At 49.8% G+C, this 14,849-nt stretch overlaps 5 protein-coding genes across 5 annotated transcripts, besides 2 other annotated features; 3 read left to right on the forward strand and 2 right to left on the reverse strand.

The window, feature by feature from the left end:
- Positions 1-743: part of a mobile genetic element that runs on past the window's edge.
- A 97-nt stretch (positions 744-840) lies between these two features.
- Positions 841-873: a microsatellite.
- A 985-nt stretch (positions 874-1,858) lies between these two features.
- NFIA_085800 (branched-chain amino acid aminotransferase, cytosolic) lies at positions 1,859-3,174 on the forward strand (the record flags this gene model as incomplete). The annotated part of the gene is made up of 3 exons (XM_001260521.1): positions 1,859-2,273; positions 2,341-2,942; positions 2,998-3,174. 3 exons carry the CDS (start codon positions 1,859-1,861, stop codon positions 3,172-3,174), a joined length of 1,194 nt encoding a protein of 397 aa, XP_001260522.1.
- A 464-nt stretch (positions 3,175-3,638) lies between these two features.
- Positions 3,639-5,063, reverse strand: NFIA_085810 (AAR2 splicing factor family protein; the record flags this gene model as incomplete). Its single annotated transcript, XM_001260522.1, has 1 exon — positions 3,639-5,063. The coding sequence occupies one exon, from the start codon at positions 5,061-5,063 to the stop codon at positions 3,639-3,641; it is 1,425 nt and encodes a 474-aa protein (XP_001260523.1).
- Positions 5,064-5,814: 751 nt separating this feature from the next.
- On the reverse strand, positions 5,815-6,498 carry NFIA_085820 (40S ribosomal protein uS11; the record flags this gene model as incomplete). Its single annotated transcript, XM_001260523.1, has 4 exons — positions 5,815-5,966; positions 6,030-6,190; positions 6,303-6,375; positions 6,432-6,498. 4 exons carry the CDS (start codon positions 6,496-6,498, stop codon positions 5,815-5,817), a joined length of 453 nt encoding a protein of 150 aa, XP_001260524.1.
- A 465-nt stretch (positions 6,499-6,963) lies between these two features.
- NFIA_085830 (prephenate dehydrogenase (NADP(+))) lies at positions 6,964-8,986 on the forward strand (the record flags this gene model as incomplete). The annotated part of the gene is made up of 7 exons (XM_001260524.1): positions 6,964-7,058; positions 7,418-7,478; positions 7,529-7,640; positions 7,708-7,856; positions 7,915-8,514; positions 8,586-8,717; positions 8,831-8,986. The coding sequence occupies 7 exons, from the start codon at positions 6,964-6,966 to the stop codon at positions 8,984-8,986; spliced, it is 1,305 nt and encodes a 434-aa protein (XP_001260525.1).
- Positions 8,987-10,345: 1,359 nt separating this feature from the next.
- On the forward strand, positions 10,346-14,477 carry NFIA_085840 (putative cytosolic regulator Pianissimo; the record flags this gene model as incomplete). The annotated part of the gene is made up of 4 exons (XM_001260525.1): positions 10,346-12,091; positions 12,144-13,982; positions 14,038-14,204; positions 14,276-14,477. 4 exons carry the CDS (start codon positions 10,346-10,348, stop codon positions 14,475-14,477), a joined length of 3,954 nt encoding a protein of 1,317 aa, XP_001260526.1.
- Positions 14,478-14,849: the final 372 nt, after the last annotated feature.

Below are 14,849 nucleotides of genomic sequence, written 5' to 3' on the forward strand. Positions count from 1 at the left end.
TCACCAATTTCTCGTGTTGTCCATCCATTTGATGATATAGCAATTCTCCATGAAGCTGGAGTATTACCTTCATACCAGGCCTGAATATGAGTCTTTGCTTTCAACACTAAGTATGCTGGTAATGCCCATCCGGAGGCGTTGATACACTCAATTGAAGTTATCCATTCTCGATTTCCCGGTTGTATAAGAAAGGGCCTTCCTTCACAGGATGATCGTGTGATTACCTTCGCGGTAGCCACCAGGCCCATAGCAAAGCCGGTTTCATCAAAATTGTAGATATCTTCATTGGCGATACCATAAGTTGATATAGCGGCTTGCACGCGTTTGAACCAGGCTTGAAGAACTTCAGGATCCTCGCATTTCGCCCGTTTATAATTGATTTGACGACTAAACCGACTTTTCAAGGAATCATGGCGGGAAATGAAGTTATATACCCATTTCTCTCCCACTGAGGAAGTTGTATCTTGACCACGTTGTTGGATCAATATTGTAGCCATTTCACGGACCTGGAAGTGCCTTGGCGGTGCACCACGTTGATCTAATGAGAGAATCCATTTAATAAGTGATTCTTCCTCTATAGGAGTCAACTTATGGGAATTGGCGCGGGTTTCCTTGCGAAATTTGATTCCATTCAAACGATCTTGAAGTGTTGACCGGGGAACTTCAAAGACACGAGCAGCTTCACGAACTGATTTGATTTGGCCATTCTGAATAGCCTTAACTGCTAAGGAGATCCTCCCCTCTCGTTCCACCAAGGATTTTGATGATTTGGGCATTTTTCGTGGTGATATGGATGGCTGAATAGCCTTGGTTTCAAAGGGGTGGTGATTCTTGATGGGGGTGGCCGACTCGCTTACGTGGCCGACTCGCTTACCGAATACGTTATTCGGTATGGTCTGTCTTTATCCTTCCGCAGGTGCCCAGATCATTGTCTGGTGCGCTTAGTCGTCACTGTGCGTCTTGGACTTGATCGAAGACAAAGAAATACATAGCTCTACTTTCGCAACTCAAACATCTAGTCGTAGTCTCAGATCTTGACACTTAGAAATGCCTGAAGGGTATCTGACTGTTGGTAGTTCAATCCTCACACCTAGAATCTTGCAGGAATCAAAGGTCTCCCTTGTTAGCCGCTCGGCTACAATCGGCATCCCGCACCAGGTTTAAAAAAGAAGAAGGCGGTAAGTGCCATTCATCTCTCCGCCTACTACAAACGGCCTAGATATTGCCCATTTCTGCAGTCGCGCGATACCGTAAGCGGACCAGCGCGATTTAATCCTATTGCTCCTGCAAGTCATCAAGAGGGAAAGCGATGAAGCAATTTATGTTGTTGTCATGAAGAAAGCGGCTAGATAGGGATGTTGATAAAGCTAGTTGTTCTCGGAAGCATCCTGTAACCGCATTGAGAGATCCATCAAGAGGACATCAAGGCTAGATCATCGCAATTGATCTCACTGCATGCTGCGGATATCGATGGCGAAGTCCCAGAGAATGGCTCCGCTCGGCAAAGAAAACTTTTGCTTTCGCCCCTCCCGGTGTTTCTCAATCGGAGAAAACATGGAGTAGATAGTTCATCATTTATACAGTAAGAATTACCTGAACTCGGTCTAAGCGGGTTGTCTTCCTCTGTAGACCGGCATCCTTTGTTTGTATCCCTCAGGCTCCGTTATCGCAGGCAGATTCGACTTGGTTCCTGCGGTTGTTATAGTTCGGCACCATCGCCGGATCTGATAGTGACTCACAAGTCCTGACCTCGAGCCCCTTGTTTAGCTGTCGCTCGACTTTTGCACCTTTTGTCATAACCGGGTTCTGGATATTCCAATTTTCGAAACGTATCAGCAATCATCACACCAAGCCAATCATGGGTTCCATTGCGCAGACAGTACGAGAGCTTGATGCCTCGACCGTCAAGGTAACTCGGTCCACCAACCTGCGTCTGGTTCCTGAACCCGGTTCCCCGGAGGAACTCAGTCATTCGCACTGTACAGACCACATGGTCACCGTCAGATGGACCGTGAACAATGGATGGGAGACCCCCGAAATCAAACCATACGAGAATCTCAGCATTCCCCCGACCGCCGGCTGCCTGCACTATGCTACGGAATGCTTCGAGGGCATGAAGGTGTACCGAGGATACGACGGCAAATTGCGTCTGTTCCGGCCAGACTGCAACGGCGAGAGACTTGTCATGAGTGCCCAGAGAACTTCTTTGCCCACTTTCCGGTTCGAGGAGCTCAAGGTCCTTATCGCCAAGTTGATGCAGATAGATGGACCCCGTATGCACCCCTGCTCCAAAGGATTTCTTGACAGGGACTAACAAGGCTTTTTCCCCCCCCCCAATAGGCTGGCTCCCTAAGGACCAACCCGGTCGATTCCTTTACCTTCGTCCCACTTTGATCGGCAGCGGCCCTCATCTGGGCGTGCAAACACCCAAGGAAGCCCTCCTCTTCATTATCGCCGTGCCATGGCCTGACCCATCCAAGAAGCCCGTCGAGCCTGGCACCAAGCCAGGCCTGAAGCTTCTCGCCTCCCACCCTGAGACAATCCGTGCCTGGCCTGGTGGCTTCGGTTACGCAAAGCTCGGAGCTAACTATGGCCCCTCCCTGTCAGCTCACGGTCAAGCTCAAGCCTTGGGCTTTGACCAGGTCCTCTGGCTTTTCGGGGAGGACCGTCAAGTAACCGAGGCCGGCGCCAGCAATTTCTTCATTGTCTGGGAGAACAAGGATACCGGCAGACTCGAGCTCGTCACCGCGCCCCTTGAGAACCAGCTGATCCTCGCCGGCGTCACCCGCCGCAGCGTGCTGGAGCTGGCACGGTCGAGATTGGCCAAGCCCGTCGGAAGCCTTGCACCTGTTGACGTTGTGGAAAAGGCGCTTACCATCGGAGATGTTGAGCTGGCCTGGAAGGAGGGACGCATTGTTGAGGCGTTCGTCTCCGGCACTGCTGTAAGTCACTCTTCGCTCGACAACTCTCACTCATCATTTCGCTAATGCAAAATAGTACTTTATCACTCCTGTGAAGCTCGTCAGGAACGGCGATCTCGATATGGACATGGTTGATGCGGGCGTTGAGCGTGCAGGATACGCTGCCCAGATCAGGTCTTGGTTGGACGCCATCATGTATGGCAAGGAGAACCACGAATGGTCTTATGTGATCGAGGGAGAGGTCGAAAATTAAAGTGGATGCATCCTTTCTTTTGCCAATAGACATAGACTCAAATGTGACAATGTGTTGCATGCGGGATGATGGTTAGAACGGAGTTTTCACGCTGAGCTTGCCAATTTATATAGTTATGTACCGAGCTTTAGCTCTTGGAATTGTAAATACCTATTCAAATCTTTTTTGTTGGCCTGGAGGTTTATCCTGACGACCGTTGAAATGCCTTATTTTGAATCGCCTTGAACGAGGTGTCGGCATCGTAGCTTGCCCACAGAGTAACTGATCAATATCTGAATAAGCTGAAGATCTGTTCCCTCGTCACATAACTGACGTGTGGTGGTATAGACGTCTTTCCGATTATCATGAGTCGCTTACTTGAGATGCACAGGTGAATGGCGCACAGACTCGATAAGGAACCGCGATGACGTGTAAAGAGTCGACTGAATTACATACTAGAGTGTCATTAAGCAGAAGATACTCGTCTATGGCGTATCCACATTGTCCATGTCCAGATCCTGCGTCGTGTTCCCTTCGCCGAGATCGACAACGAGGGGAGCATACTCCCCTGTCTCGTCGTCTCCATCATCTTCCATTTCTAGCTCAACTTCCTCGCCGTCCTCCAGCTGGACCATGCCCCGGCGGACAAAGGCTTCGCGATCCAATTCCCAGTCGTATTCGTCTTTGACCCATGTAGCCAGCTTGTCGAATTCGGCCTTCAGCGTAGGACCAGGGTTGTCGACGACTTCATATAGGGTTCGCCTGAACTTCATCAGGAGCTTGCGCAGAAATTCCCCGCCATCGGCTCCGTCAATATCGAACAGTCCACCTTCGACATCATCACACCGTTTTAGCTGTAGCAGAAGCAATCGGAGTACGCTCACCATGAAAGGCTCACGATCCTTGATTGCATTCTGGCAGGTCAGGACTAGCTCCAGCAATCTTTTCCATTGCTGCAGACATGAGTAGTTCATCAACGTCATAACCATCAAGAAAGTGAATTGAAGTTCACCCAGGATCTGTGCCTCTCCCGTCTTTTCTCCACGGTCTCCACCACTGGAGTGTCGTTGAATCAGGTCCCCCAATGCCCATGAACGATCTTGAGCCGCCTCGGTCCTCTCCCGCCCAATAGCTCCTTCTCTCCATGTGCGCTTCAGGTCAACAGGAAGAAACGAGAATGCAGTTTCCTGCTCCCTGGTAACCTTAGCCAGATCCTCTGAGTTGGTATCCGGAAGTCCTGGAATCTTATCACTATCCCTTTCTGCAGTGCTACCGGACGTAACCATCCACCGAGGCCGACCATCAACGTCTAGTTCAGGGTCGCCAACAATCCGTGACAGAAGCCTTGGGGAAATATTGTTCGTCAAGTCTGCCCAATCTTTTCTGCCCTCTTCCTCGTCTTCTTCATCAATGTCTTCCTGAACAGGACCCTGGTGCTCTTGCGACTGCAACTGCGACTGCGAGTGCGACGGCGATGTCCGCGATGACGAGACACGACTGCGGTACCGGAACAGCCCACCACGCTGCCAGACAGCGCCTAAATTCGCTTTATGTCGCATCGCCTCCTGCCTGTCCGCATCGCTGCTTGCTCGCAGAGGCTCCAGTGATTCTGTCTCCGAATTCCATTTCCACACGAAAATATCCGACCCCAAACTTCTGGATGACGCCGGTACTATGGTCCCATTGTGACTCTCATCAAAGACGCTGATATCGCCAACGTAGAACCAACCCCCGGATCTCAGAGAAAGGCTTTCCGTTGTTCCAGTGTATAAAAAGTGCCAACCATTCGGTAGGTCTCGTATGCCGTGAAAATTGCGTGTCGATGTGAAGGTGACGAGGTCAATGCCGACGAGGGTCTTTGCCGGAAGGTGGGGGACGAGGATGGTGGGGGAGGGCGAGAGAAGAGGCATGGCTGTGGACGTGGATGCAGTGTTATTCTTGTAAGTCCAATTTTAGCGACCACTTGGAGAGGCAGCAAATGCGACTGCTCTATTCAAGCCCTTCAAGGATCTGCCGTTGTGAAAGTGAATTGGGGTCCAGATCTGAGCCTTGACGTCAGTTCATGGCATCAGCCGTCCTTCAGTAGACTTGTCCGCAACAACGTCAAAAGAGGCGCGCGATGGCAGAGTTAGTAGGACCTGAGGACTGGAATACTTAAGGGAGAATGATTGTGCTTGATGTGATGGTGAAAAGGATTGAGTGGCTAAAGCTCCAAAGCTCTTATCGAATTTGAACGTCCGCACGCACTAGCTATCACCTCGACAAGTGCCACTTCACCGTTCAGCCTTCAGATCGGCTGTAAACTGACCTGCAAATCCATCTTTGATTCCCTCTTTACTTTAAACCGACATCTGCATGATACCGTAGACTACTAGGACTTATATGGCAATCTACGATGATCTCGCTACATCACGAAGCCCGAGTATGCTCCAATTCTGGTTATATTGGCAGAGATAGCTGCTATACTGGCTAACAGACTATGAGACCCCGAACCGAAGACAAAAGCTTTTGGACATGAGAGAAAAATTGAAGACCAGGCGATAAGGGCCGTTCTTCGCGTTTATTCCATCCACATCCGCGGGCACAAGGCCCTGGCGGTAGCCTCCAGCCCAGCCATGCAAAGAAATTGCACAGCCTGGACAAAGACACACCCGCACACGTCTACAGACGACGACCACGGCGACCACCCTTGCGACGAGTAGAGTCGGAAGGAGTGGGGGTCACGTCCTCGATTCTGCCAATTCTCATGCCAGAACGAGCAAGGGCACGGAGAGCGGACTGGGCACCGGGACCGGGTGTCTTGGTACCGTTACCTGTGATATAAAATTAGCTCTTTTATTCCAACCCACACCGTCACCTAATGTTTCGCTACATACCACCAGTGGCACGGATCTTGATGTGGAGAGCGTTGATGCCGAGCTCCTTGCAGCGGGCAGCGACGTCCTGAGCAGCCAACATGGCAGCGTAGGGAGAAGACTCGTCACGGTCAGCCTTGACCTTCATACCACCGGTGACACGGCAGATGGTTTCGCGACCACTATTATTTGAGAACCATGTTAGTTCCTTGTCTGAGAGGAGACTCCATTGCGCATCGCTCTTCGAGGGTATCAATCGCGCGAGGCCAAAAGTTGCGAAGGTCAAAAACAAACCTCAGATCGGTAACGTGGACGAAGGTATCGTTGAAAGAGGCGAAGATACGAGCAACGCCAAAAACGAGCTTGCCTGTACACGACTGTTAGAGTCAAGTATGCGCAAAATTCGCATTACCTCAAACATACCATCTCCGGCCAGAGGACCGAGAGAGACGTTCTCCTTGGCGGCAGTGGTGGTCTTCTTGGGAGGCATTTTGGGTGTGCTGGTCGTGGGATGGAATATGGAGCAAGAGAAGAAGAGAAAATCAAGATACGCTGATGGAGTTGGATATACAAAAAGTGGAGATTGTGTGTGCCCTACGAATGCTGCACCGCGCTGATTGGCCAGAAGTTAATTCGCGGCGGTCAAGCGAGTTGCAGCCTGAGGCAGAAAGGCAGAAAGAATGGGTACAATATCCTCGGTGAGACGGCAGCAGCCGGGCCGGTGGGCGGTCAGCCAGGAGCTTTTAAGCTAAGAGTCAAATTTTCCACCACTCTGTCGGATTCTCATCTTCTGGACAATCAGACATCAACAGTGCTGATCTTTCTTGGATCACACTTTTCTTTGAATAATCAGCATAGCCTGATGGTTCTAGAGATATCCGTCTTATCTTCTGTCTACTGTCTTTGCTGCACTTTCGCTCATTAGTTAGCCTGGTGCAGCTAAATAAGAATCAATATGGTCCTCACCAAGGAAAATGCCATGATTGGCATCATTGGTTTGGGAGACATGGGCAAGATGTATGCCCAGCGGCTCAGTCTCGCAGGATGGAGGTAAATCATCACATTTCCCTATTGGCCACCATCATTTGCTTGTAATAGGTAAGACATCCTCTCTTTTGTCTCTTCTTTCTTTTCCTTTTACATGATGACTTGAGTGCATTTGGCTCGAGCATGACCTGGCGGTTGCACCGCTACGCCATTCTGGTCTGTGGTTGACTGTCAGGTTGTCAATGATGTAAAATCTCAGCTACCTTTATTTCTTTTGTCTGAAATTTTCATGAAGGATTCCTTGGTTCTCAAAGCTCTGATATTGCCGTCCTCAAACTGAGTGCTAACTCTCAAGTTTCTCAGGTTCAATCGTACTCTACTAAGTCCATGCGGCTGAAATTCACTAACCACTATTTATAAAGGGTAAATGCATGTGATCTTCCTCAGAACTATGAACGTCTAAAGGAGGAGTTTGCTTCTCAAGTACGTCGTTTGCTCACAGCTGATGCTGTCCATGCTCATCGTATATATAGCAAGGTGTCACTATACTCCCGAATGGACACCTGGTTTCAAGAATTAGCGATTATATTATATACAGTGTAGAGGCTGCTGTCATCGACAGGGTAGTTGCACAGTATGGGCCATGTATGTCCTTGTTCGAGCAAAGGATACCACCACCACTCTTAGTATCAATTTTCTGACTCGTGGAAAGCAACCAAGGTCGGTGCGATCGTTGGCGGCCAGACATCCTGCAAGGCGCCTGAACTAGCTGCATTTGAGAAGCATCTTCCTCCAGATGTAGAAATCCTATCTTGTCATTCGCTCCATGGACCCCAGGTCAACCCGAAGGGACAACCTCTGGTATGACATGCATGTCTTACTGCGAGTCTTTCCTGCATAATAACACGGTTTGCTTCAGGTCTTGATTCAGCATCGTGCCTCGGACGAGAGTTTGCGGTTCGTCGAAGAAGTATTCTCATCGTTCGGTTCCAAATATGTTTACCTCACAGGCGAGATGCATGACCGGATCACTGCAGATACCCAAGCGGTTACACATGCAGCCTTTTTAAGCATGGGAACGGCTTGGCAAGCAAACAATCAGTTCCCCTGGGAAATGTCGCGCTGGGTTGGCGGAATTGAAAACGTCAAGATCAACATCACATTGCGCATCTACTCTAACAAATGGCATGTCTATGCTGGCCTCGCCATCCTCAACCCTGCTGCAAAAGAACAGATCCGCACCTATGCCCAATCCGTAACGGAGCTGTATAAACTGATGATCGGTGGACAGCGAGAGGAGCTGAAACGTCGAGTCAAGGCGGCCGGCGCGGCTGTCTTCAAGGACGGTACTGAGGGTCAGGAATTGCTCCTCAAAGATGAAGTCCTGGATCGCTTCTCCCTCTCGAACCGGCCTCGGGAGTATCACCCGCCGAACAACCACCTGAGTCTTCTTGCAATTGTCGATTGTTGGTCGAAATTGGGCATCGTCCCTTATGATCATATGATCTGCTCAACACCTGTGAGTGACGCTAATGCCGCAGCTGCATTGCTTACATCGTTCCATGTTGAGTTGCTAATTGGTCTGTGAAGCTCTTCCGGTTGTGGTTGGGGGTCACTGAGTATCTATTCCGCAACCCTAAGCTCCTCGATGAGGCATTGGATACCGCAATTGACGACAAAACCTTTCGCTCAGACGATCTAGAGTTCACATTCGCTGCCAGGGTAAGTACTCAATCTCGCCTGATGTTCTAACGGCAGTGATGTCGTGGGCCAGGAGGCTTCTCATGCTGTCTTCAAAAGCCCAGGATAGCTGACATATTGCGTACAATCAATAGGCCTGGTCTGATTGCGTTTCGTTTGGCGATTTCGAATCCTACCGTGATCGCTTTGAGCGAATCCAGCAGTACTTCGCGCCTCGTTTCCCTGACGCAGTTAAGCTTGGAAACGAGATGATGAAGACGATCTTGGAGAAAACAGCAACGGGGACTTGATAAGCGCTTTTGGAAGTTGATGGGAAACCATAATGATGTGATGAACCACGAACGACAGAAAGAGGGCATAGATGATACTTTTCAATCTCACGCGGAAAATGTCCAGGGATCAGAACATGTACGCCTCTGTATAGTCACTGCTTGCCGGAGCCTTCCTTTGGGAAGTTATCCGTGAAGCAATCTTATTACTAGCTTTCAAAATGGTCGAACCCTCAGCACCACCAGTTTGGTTCGTTTCATGCCTATCCCACGGCCTTATGCGCAAGACATATCAGTTCTCGGTCCGATACCCATCACCCATCGTGTTTCAAGCGAAGTCTGGGCTAAGATGAATGCGATGACAGCACTTAGATGGCAAGGGCTCTCTCACGACGGTCATCTGTGCAAGGGCATCCTGGTATTTCTTGTCTTGTGCTATGGAAGGCATCTTTGTAAGCGTAACAAGAGTGGTTCGCAGGAGAAGGGGCAGGGTACATAAAAAAAGAAGTTGGATAGCTGGCAGTCAGAGCTACGGTGGGAGGTATCTTATGTGCCCATCTACTACCTATTGTCAGTGGGAAGTTGAATATCATACCACTATTGCTTTTAGTTGTACTAGCTTTTTGTGGCCTCTTGATAACTCTCTCCGAGCGTTGGATCTGTCTCGGACCAACTAGTCTTCTAAATTTAAAGCTGGCAGAGAGCGCCTGGCCCGCTTGTCTTGTATATATTCACAGCTAGAGGTGCATCAACGTCTGCAGAGCACTGATCCCAAAAGAGCCTTCTTAGATCGGATATGCAGGGTCTATTTGGACAACTCGAATTAATAGCCAGACAAGGTGCATAAATTTATGCATTAATTCTCAAAGGGCACCGAGAAGAACGAGATTTATTACTTGTCGTACAAGCAAAAAACCAATTATGAATAGCGGCCTTAGGCGATAAGGTTGTCACCCAAGTTAGTCAGCCAGTGGTAGCCAAGACTTGAGATCCAGCTGGAAACCATCAACAGGGGAGAGTATAGTCCCTTCTTGGAGTATCTTCGAACCTTTGAAGCGACACTATGATGCCATTATTCTGATACCTACATCAAACCTCTGCCGATCCGAATAGCTTGCGGTACGATCTTGTTTCACTCCCGGAAAGCTGCCCCCCGTGACCGCGGCGCACGCATCCCCTCCCTTCGAACACCTCATTCTCCAAACAGCGCCTCATTCTGATCTGAAGTCAGTCACCGGCCTTTGTTTACAAGACACCCGTGTCGGCATCATCTATACAGTCTCTTGATACACCTCCTTCGAGCTCAATGCGGTCCTTCATCCTTTGTCTCTTGCGCGATAGGTGATACGCACTCTCCCACTTGCGACTAGATGGAGACCTATGGCGTCCGGATATAATTCAGGTTTCTCCGGAACGTCGATCCAGCACCGTGACCTGGGTGATGGACGGTCGTATGCCAGCCAGGAAGATGCCTCCGCAAATGGCAGCTGGGCCGAGACCGCGTCAAGACCTGGGAGGAATGGTCGCTCACAGTCTGGAAACAGTGCAAGTATCCGCCCTCGGGGAGGTTCTGGAGGCTCTCTAGCGCCTTCCCTCGGGGGTCCTGGTAGCTTCAGCTCAGAGCTTAAGAGCATGACTACGTCGCGGAGTGTGACACCCCGACCCGATGGTACCTACAGGCGACGAGGAAGCAGCAATGTTGAGTTGGATGAATTGTCGAGCACCGAGGAGCGCCAGGCTGCGATTCGCGACAAGATCGCCAAAGAGATGAAGATCAAAACGGGAACCGAGAACATGCTTGAGGCACTTCTGGCCAAGGACCCGAAACATACCAAGGATCAGCGGTTGAGGGTGGAATCCGAACTGAGCTCGTCCAATCGCAAGCTTGCGGAACTACACCATGAGCTCGAGGAGGAATTACTACGTGCGCAGGCGCCGTCAACTCCTCCGCGTAATCGCTTTTCGATGTCTCTTTTTCGGGGTAGTCCCAGGCGGTCGCCCTCCCGGAACAACGACCTCACACTTGACGATGATCGATTGGAAGAAGCCGAGGCGGAGATGGAGTCCCCTACTTACGTCCTCGCGGAAACATTACAGGCGCTTGAGATTGAAGGGATGGCGCCAGATTACTATGTCGAACGCGCCAACAGTCTGGTCGAACTCTTTAGACGTCACCCAACCCTAAAATACGACCTTGCATGGTCCGTCTTCGGCTTGCGCGTTCAAGTCATGCTCTTAAGTGACAGCAAAGAAGTCGTAGCGGCTGGCTACCGCTTGACTCGATACGCCATAGCTGACAGAAAGTCACTTCAAATCATCCGGTCCCTGCACACAGATGAGCTGGTGATACTATCTCTAGTCAAGGAGAGCAAAGCTAGCATTGAGCGCGAACAGGCATTAAAGTTCGTCCGAGCTTTTCTGGATGTGAAAGACGGCGTTCACGAAATCTCGCGAGCTGTTGTGCGAACGATCGTCTCCATTGCTGAACATCAGGAGGACCGTCTTCGAAACATATCTATTATGACTCTCGCTGAAATCTTGGTCAAGGATCCGGAGCTGATTGCCTATGCTGGAGGATTTGCAACTTTGCACGATGCTTTAGCAGAGGGGACTTTTGGCGCATCGGAAAGTCTGATTGCAAGCTTCCTGCATGTTCTCGATACACCACACAGCAGAAAACACCTGCAAGGAGGATGCGAACTCGAGGCCGTACTCGCGCCATTTACTGACTCCCTTTCGGACTCTATTCATAATGGACGATTGAAATCGTCTGCCAAAGCCATTTCCGCAATGCTTAAAACATGGCCTGGGTTGATAATCCTTGCAAGACATGAAGCCAAACCCCTTCAATCCCTCCTAGAATCGCTTCACTACCCAGATCCACAGGCAAGAGATCTGATTATGGAACTACTCTTTGATGCCCTCCGAATCAAACCACCTTCATGGTCATCTTCCTTTCTCGCTGGCCGCCGACTCACCACGTATGGCAGAGTTGCTAACCTCAGATCCGAGTCCGACGCAAAACCAATTCGCGCATTTTACGACAGCAATGATGATAGGTTTGATTTGACGGCGCATTTTTCGACATTGATTCTCGCGACGCTGATTGATGCCGGACTTTCACAGGTATGCTTCTCATGAATCTTTCTCCTTCCGTACATACTCTAACCAGGAACAGTCTCTTTCAGATCTCATCGAGGAAGAAACTGATCAGTCACTCAGGCGGAAAGCTACACTGCTTCTGACAGAGGTGTTAAAGTTGGCACATCATTCCTTACCTCAACGTATCAGCGCGAAACTCCAAGTTCTTCCACATTTACTCCCACCAGCCGTCAAATTTGATGTTGAGAACCACGACGTGTGCAGCTCAACCATATATCAAATAGAGAGCATAAACCGAACTTTAGCTCGCTCGGTAGGCTACTCCAATGGAACAGGGCGTTATAACGTCGATGTGGACATTTCTGCTTCACTTCTGTCTGGCGACCAAGGCAAAGATCGACTGAGTCCCGCCATGGATGAGACGCAATTCCGCAATGCGATATTGGAGACAAACGTCCTGAATACTGTCAACTACATTAAATGGAAATGGGACCTGATCCATCGTATTGTCGAAGGGCCCCTAACAAACCCGAAGAGACTAGACGAGGCCATAAAGGGCTCAAAGTTTATGAAACGACTCATAGGATTCTATCGACCTTTCAAATACAGATTCTCTATGGTTCCCAACACCAAGCCGAATCAGCGCTATATTCGGACTGGATGCGCGTTGATGCGCACTCTAGTCCAAGTCCCAGAGGGAACGAAGTATCTGGCGGAGAACAAATTCTTAAGGCAGGTCGCTGAATGTCTCGCACAAGTCGACCGCATGAGCGGACTGACCTCCTCCTCGCCTCTTTTTTCGCGAGAGCAGATGGCTACCACGTTGAGCGGAGGATACTTTGCTATGTTAGGCACGCTAAGCGGCGACCCCAATGGCCTTGCTATGATGGAGCGATGGCACATGCTCAACATGTTCTACCATATAATTGAACTTCGGGATCGGGACGATCTGATACAAACTCTTTTGGGTAACCTCGACTACAGTCAAGAAAGCCACTTGAGAGTTCTGCTGTCTAAAGCTCTCACTACTGGTTCTAAAGATATCCGCATATTCGCGACGAAGCTGCTGCGTAAGTACGCAGTCGGAAATGTGCATCTTTCCGCTCAAGGGGGACTGGGTAAAGCGGACTGGGTTGTTAAGCTGTTGGTAACCCAGCTGTACGATCCTGATGTTTCCGTATGTCAGATTGCCGTCAAGATACTTGAGGAAGCGTGCAACCATCGAGACTACCTTGAATATGTTGTCAAATGCCGACCTTCGCTCGATCACCTCGGTGAGATCGGAGCACCTTTACTTTTACGATTTTTGTCGACATCAGTTGGCTATCATTACTTGGACGGCCTCGACTACATCACGCAAGAAATGGACGATTGGTTCTTAGGGCGGAACGACGCCTACGTTGGTCTCGTGGAAGCTGCGCTTTCTAGAGCCTACGTTGACCAACCCCGCAGGGGGAGCTTTGCGCCTGAGGATTTCGTGGATTTGCAGGACGTTGGAGTTGTACCGCCCCATTTCTACAGAGAACTTGCGAGGACGAAAGAGGGATGTCGACTTCTGGAACAATCGGGCCACTTCAGTGAATTCGCTTGGACTATTCGAGACTTTCGATTGGACGAAGAAGATACCGAGGCGCTTCTCAAAGTCAAGGGCTGCCTCTGGGCAGTCGGCAACGTTGGTTCCATGGAATTGGGAGCACCGTTTCTCGAAACGGACATTGTCCAACAGATTGTGAAGATTGCCGAAAGCGCTGAAGTCTTGACGATGAGGGGCACTGCTTTCTTTGTTCTTGGCTTAATTTCTCGCAGTCGACATGGCTTGAAAGTACTCCGGGAAGCTGGATGGGACTCCGCAGTCGACCAGAAAGGGGACTCGATCGGGCTGAGTTTGCCCACGGACTTCAAAAAGCTGTTCTTGGTAGGTAACACATTAGCAGTTAAGGCGTCCAAAGTATACTGAACTCTGATTGCAGGTCGATTTCCCTTCTCATTCTCGGCCGGTTGAAGCCAAACGCTTGTCTCATGAGAAATTCAAGGCGGCCACGACCGATCCAGATCCTACCAATCAGAAGATCTTGAAACTAATAGTCGACATGGGCAATACTGTTCTATCCAAAAGAGCAGCCACAGATCTTCATAAGTAAGCCGATCAAGTGTTCAAAATCACGGTTATCTCGAATAGAAACTATGCTGACATATGTGAATCTGTAGCATTAAAGCGAAGGATCCAGATCGATTTCGCCAACCTCACCTGTTCTGCAAGACTCTCAGCATCCTCGAGGGTCATCACTACCGACTACCGGCACGACGCTTCGCCCTTGATCTGTTTGACAAGAGTGTAATGCGACGTATCGTGCTGGAAGAAGACTCAGACACTGATTCCGAGACGGCCTCATCGCAAGAATCCGATTGATGGACTGTTTTATGGCTGGACCACCTGTCTTGGGCCTTTGTAACCTTTTCCCTCATCCTACGTTAAAATCATCATCGATACATATCTCTTTCTTCCCCTCCTCTCATTGAATGTGAATGACGACGATGGTTACGAACCACACTATTGCATTCCTGATTTCAAGGTTAGGCATTCTACGCGAGATGCTACGTTTTCTTCCAGAGTACCCCCTTCTGTCTTGGTATGGCGTTCAGGCATGTCCAGTCATGAGCAATGAAAGATGTCCCCATGTTATGTTCTCTTATACTCTTGTGACTCCGCCGGATTCTCCCATCTGCTGGAGACCAGACTCCAGAACAATTGATGAGAAGGAGTTCAACGGGCGAAGACTTG

This window comes from Aspergillus fischeri, genomic scaffold (assembly GCF_000149645.3).
Source record: "Aspergillus fischeri NRRL 181 1099437636264 genomic scaffold, whole genome shotgun sequence".
Lineage (NCBI taxonomy): Eukaryota > Fungi > Ascomycota > Eurotiomycetes > Eurotiales > Aspergillaceae > Aspergillus > Aspergillus fischeri.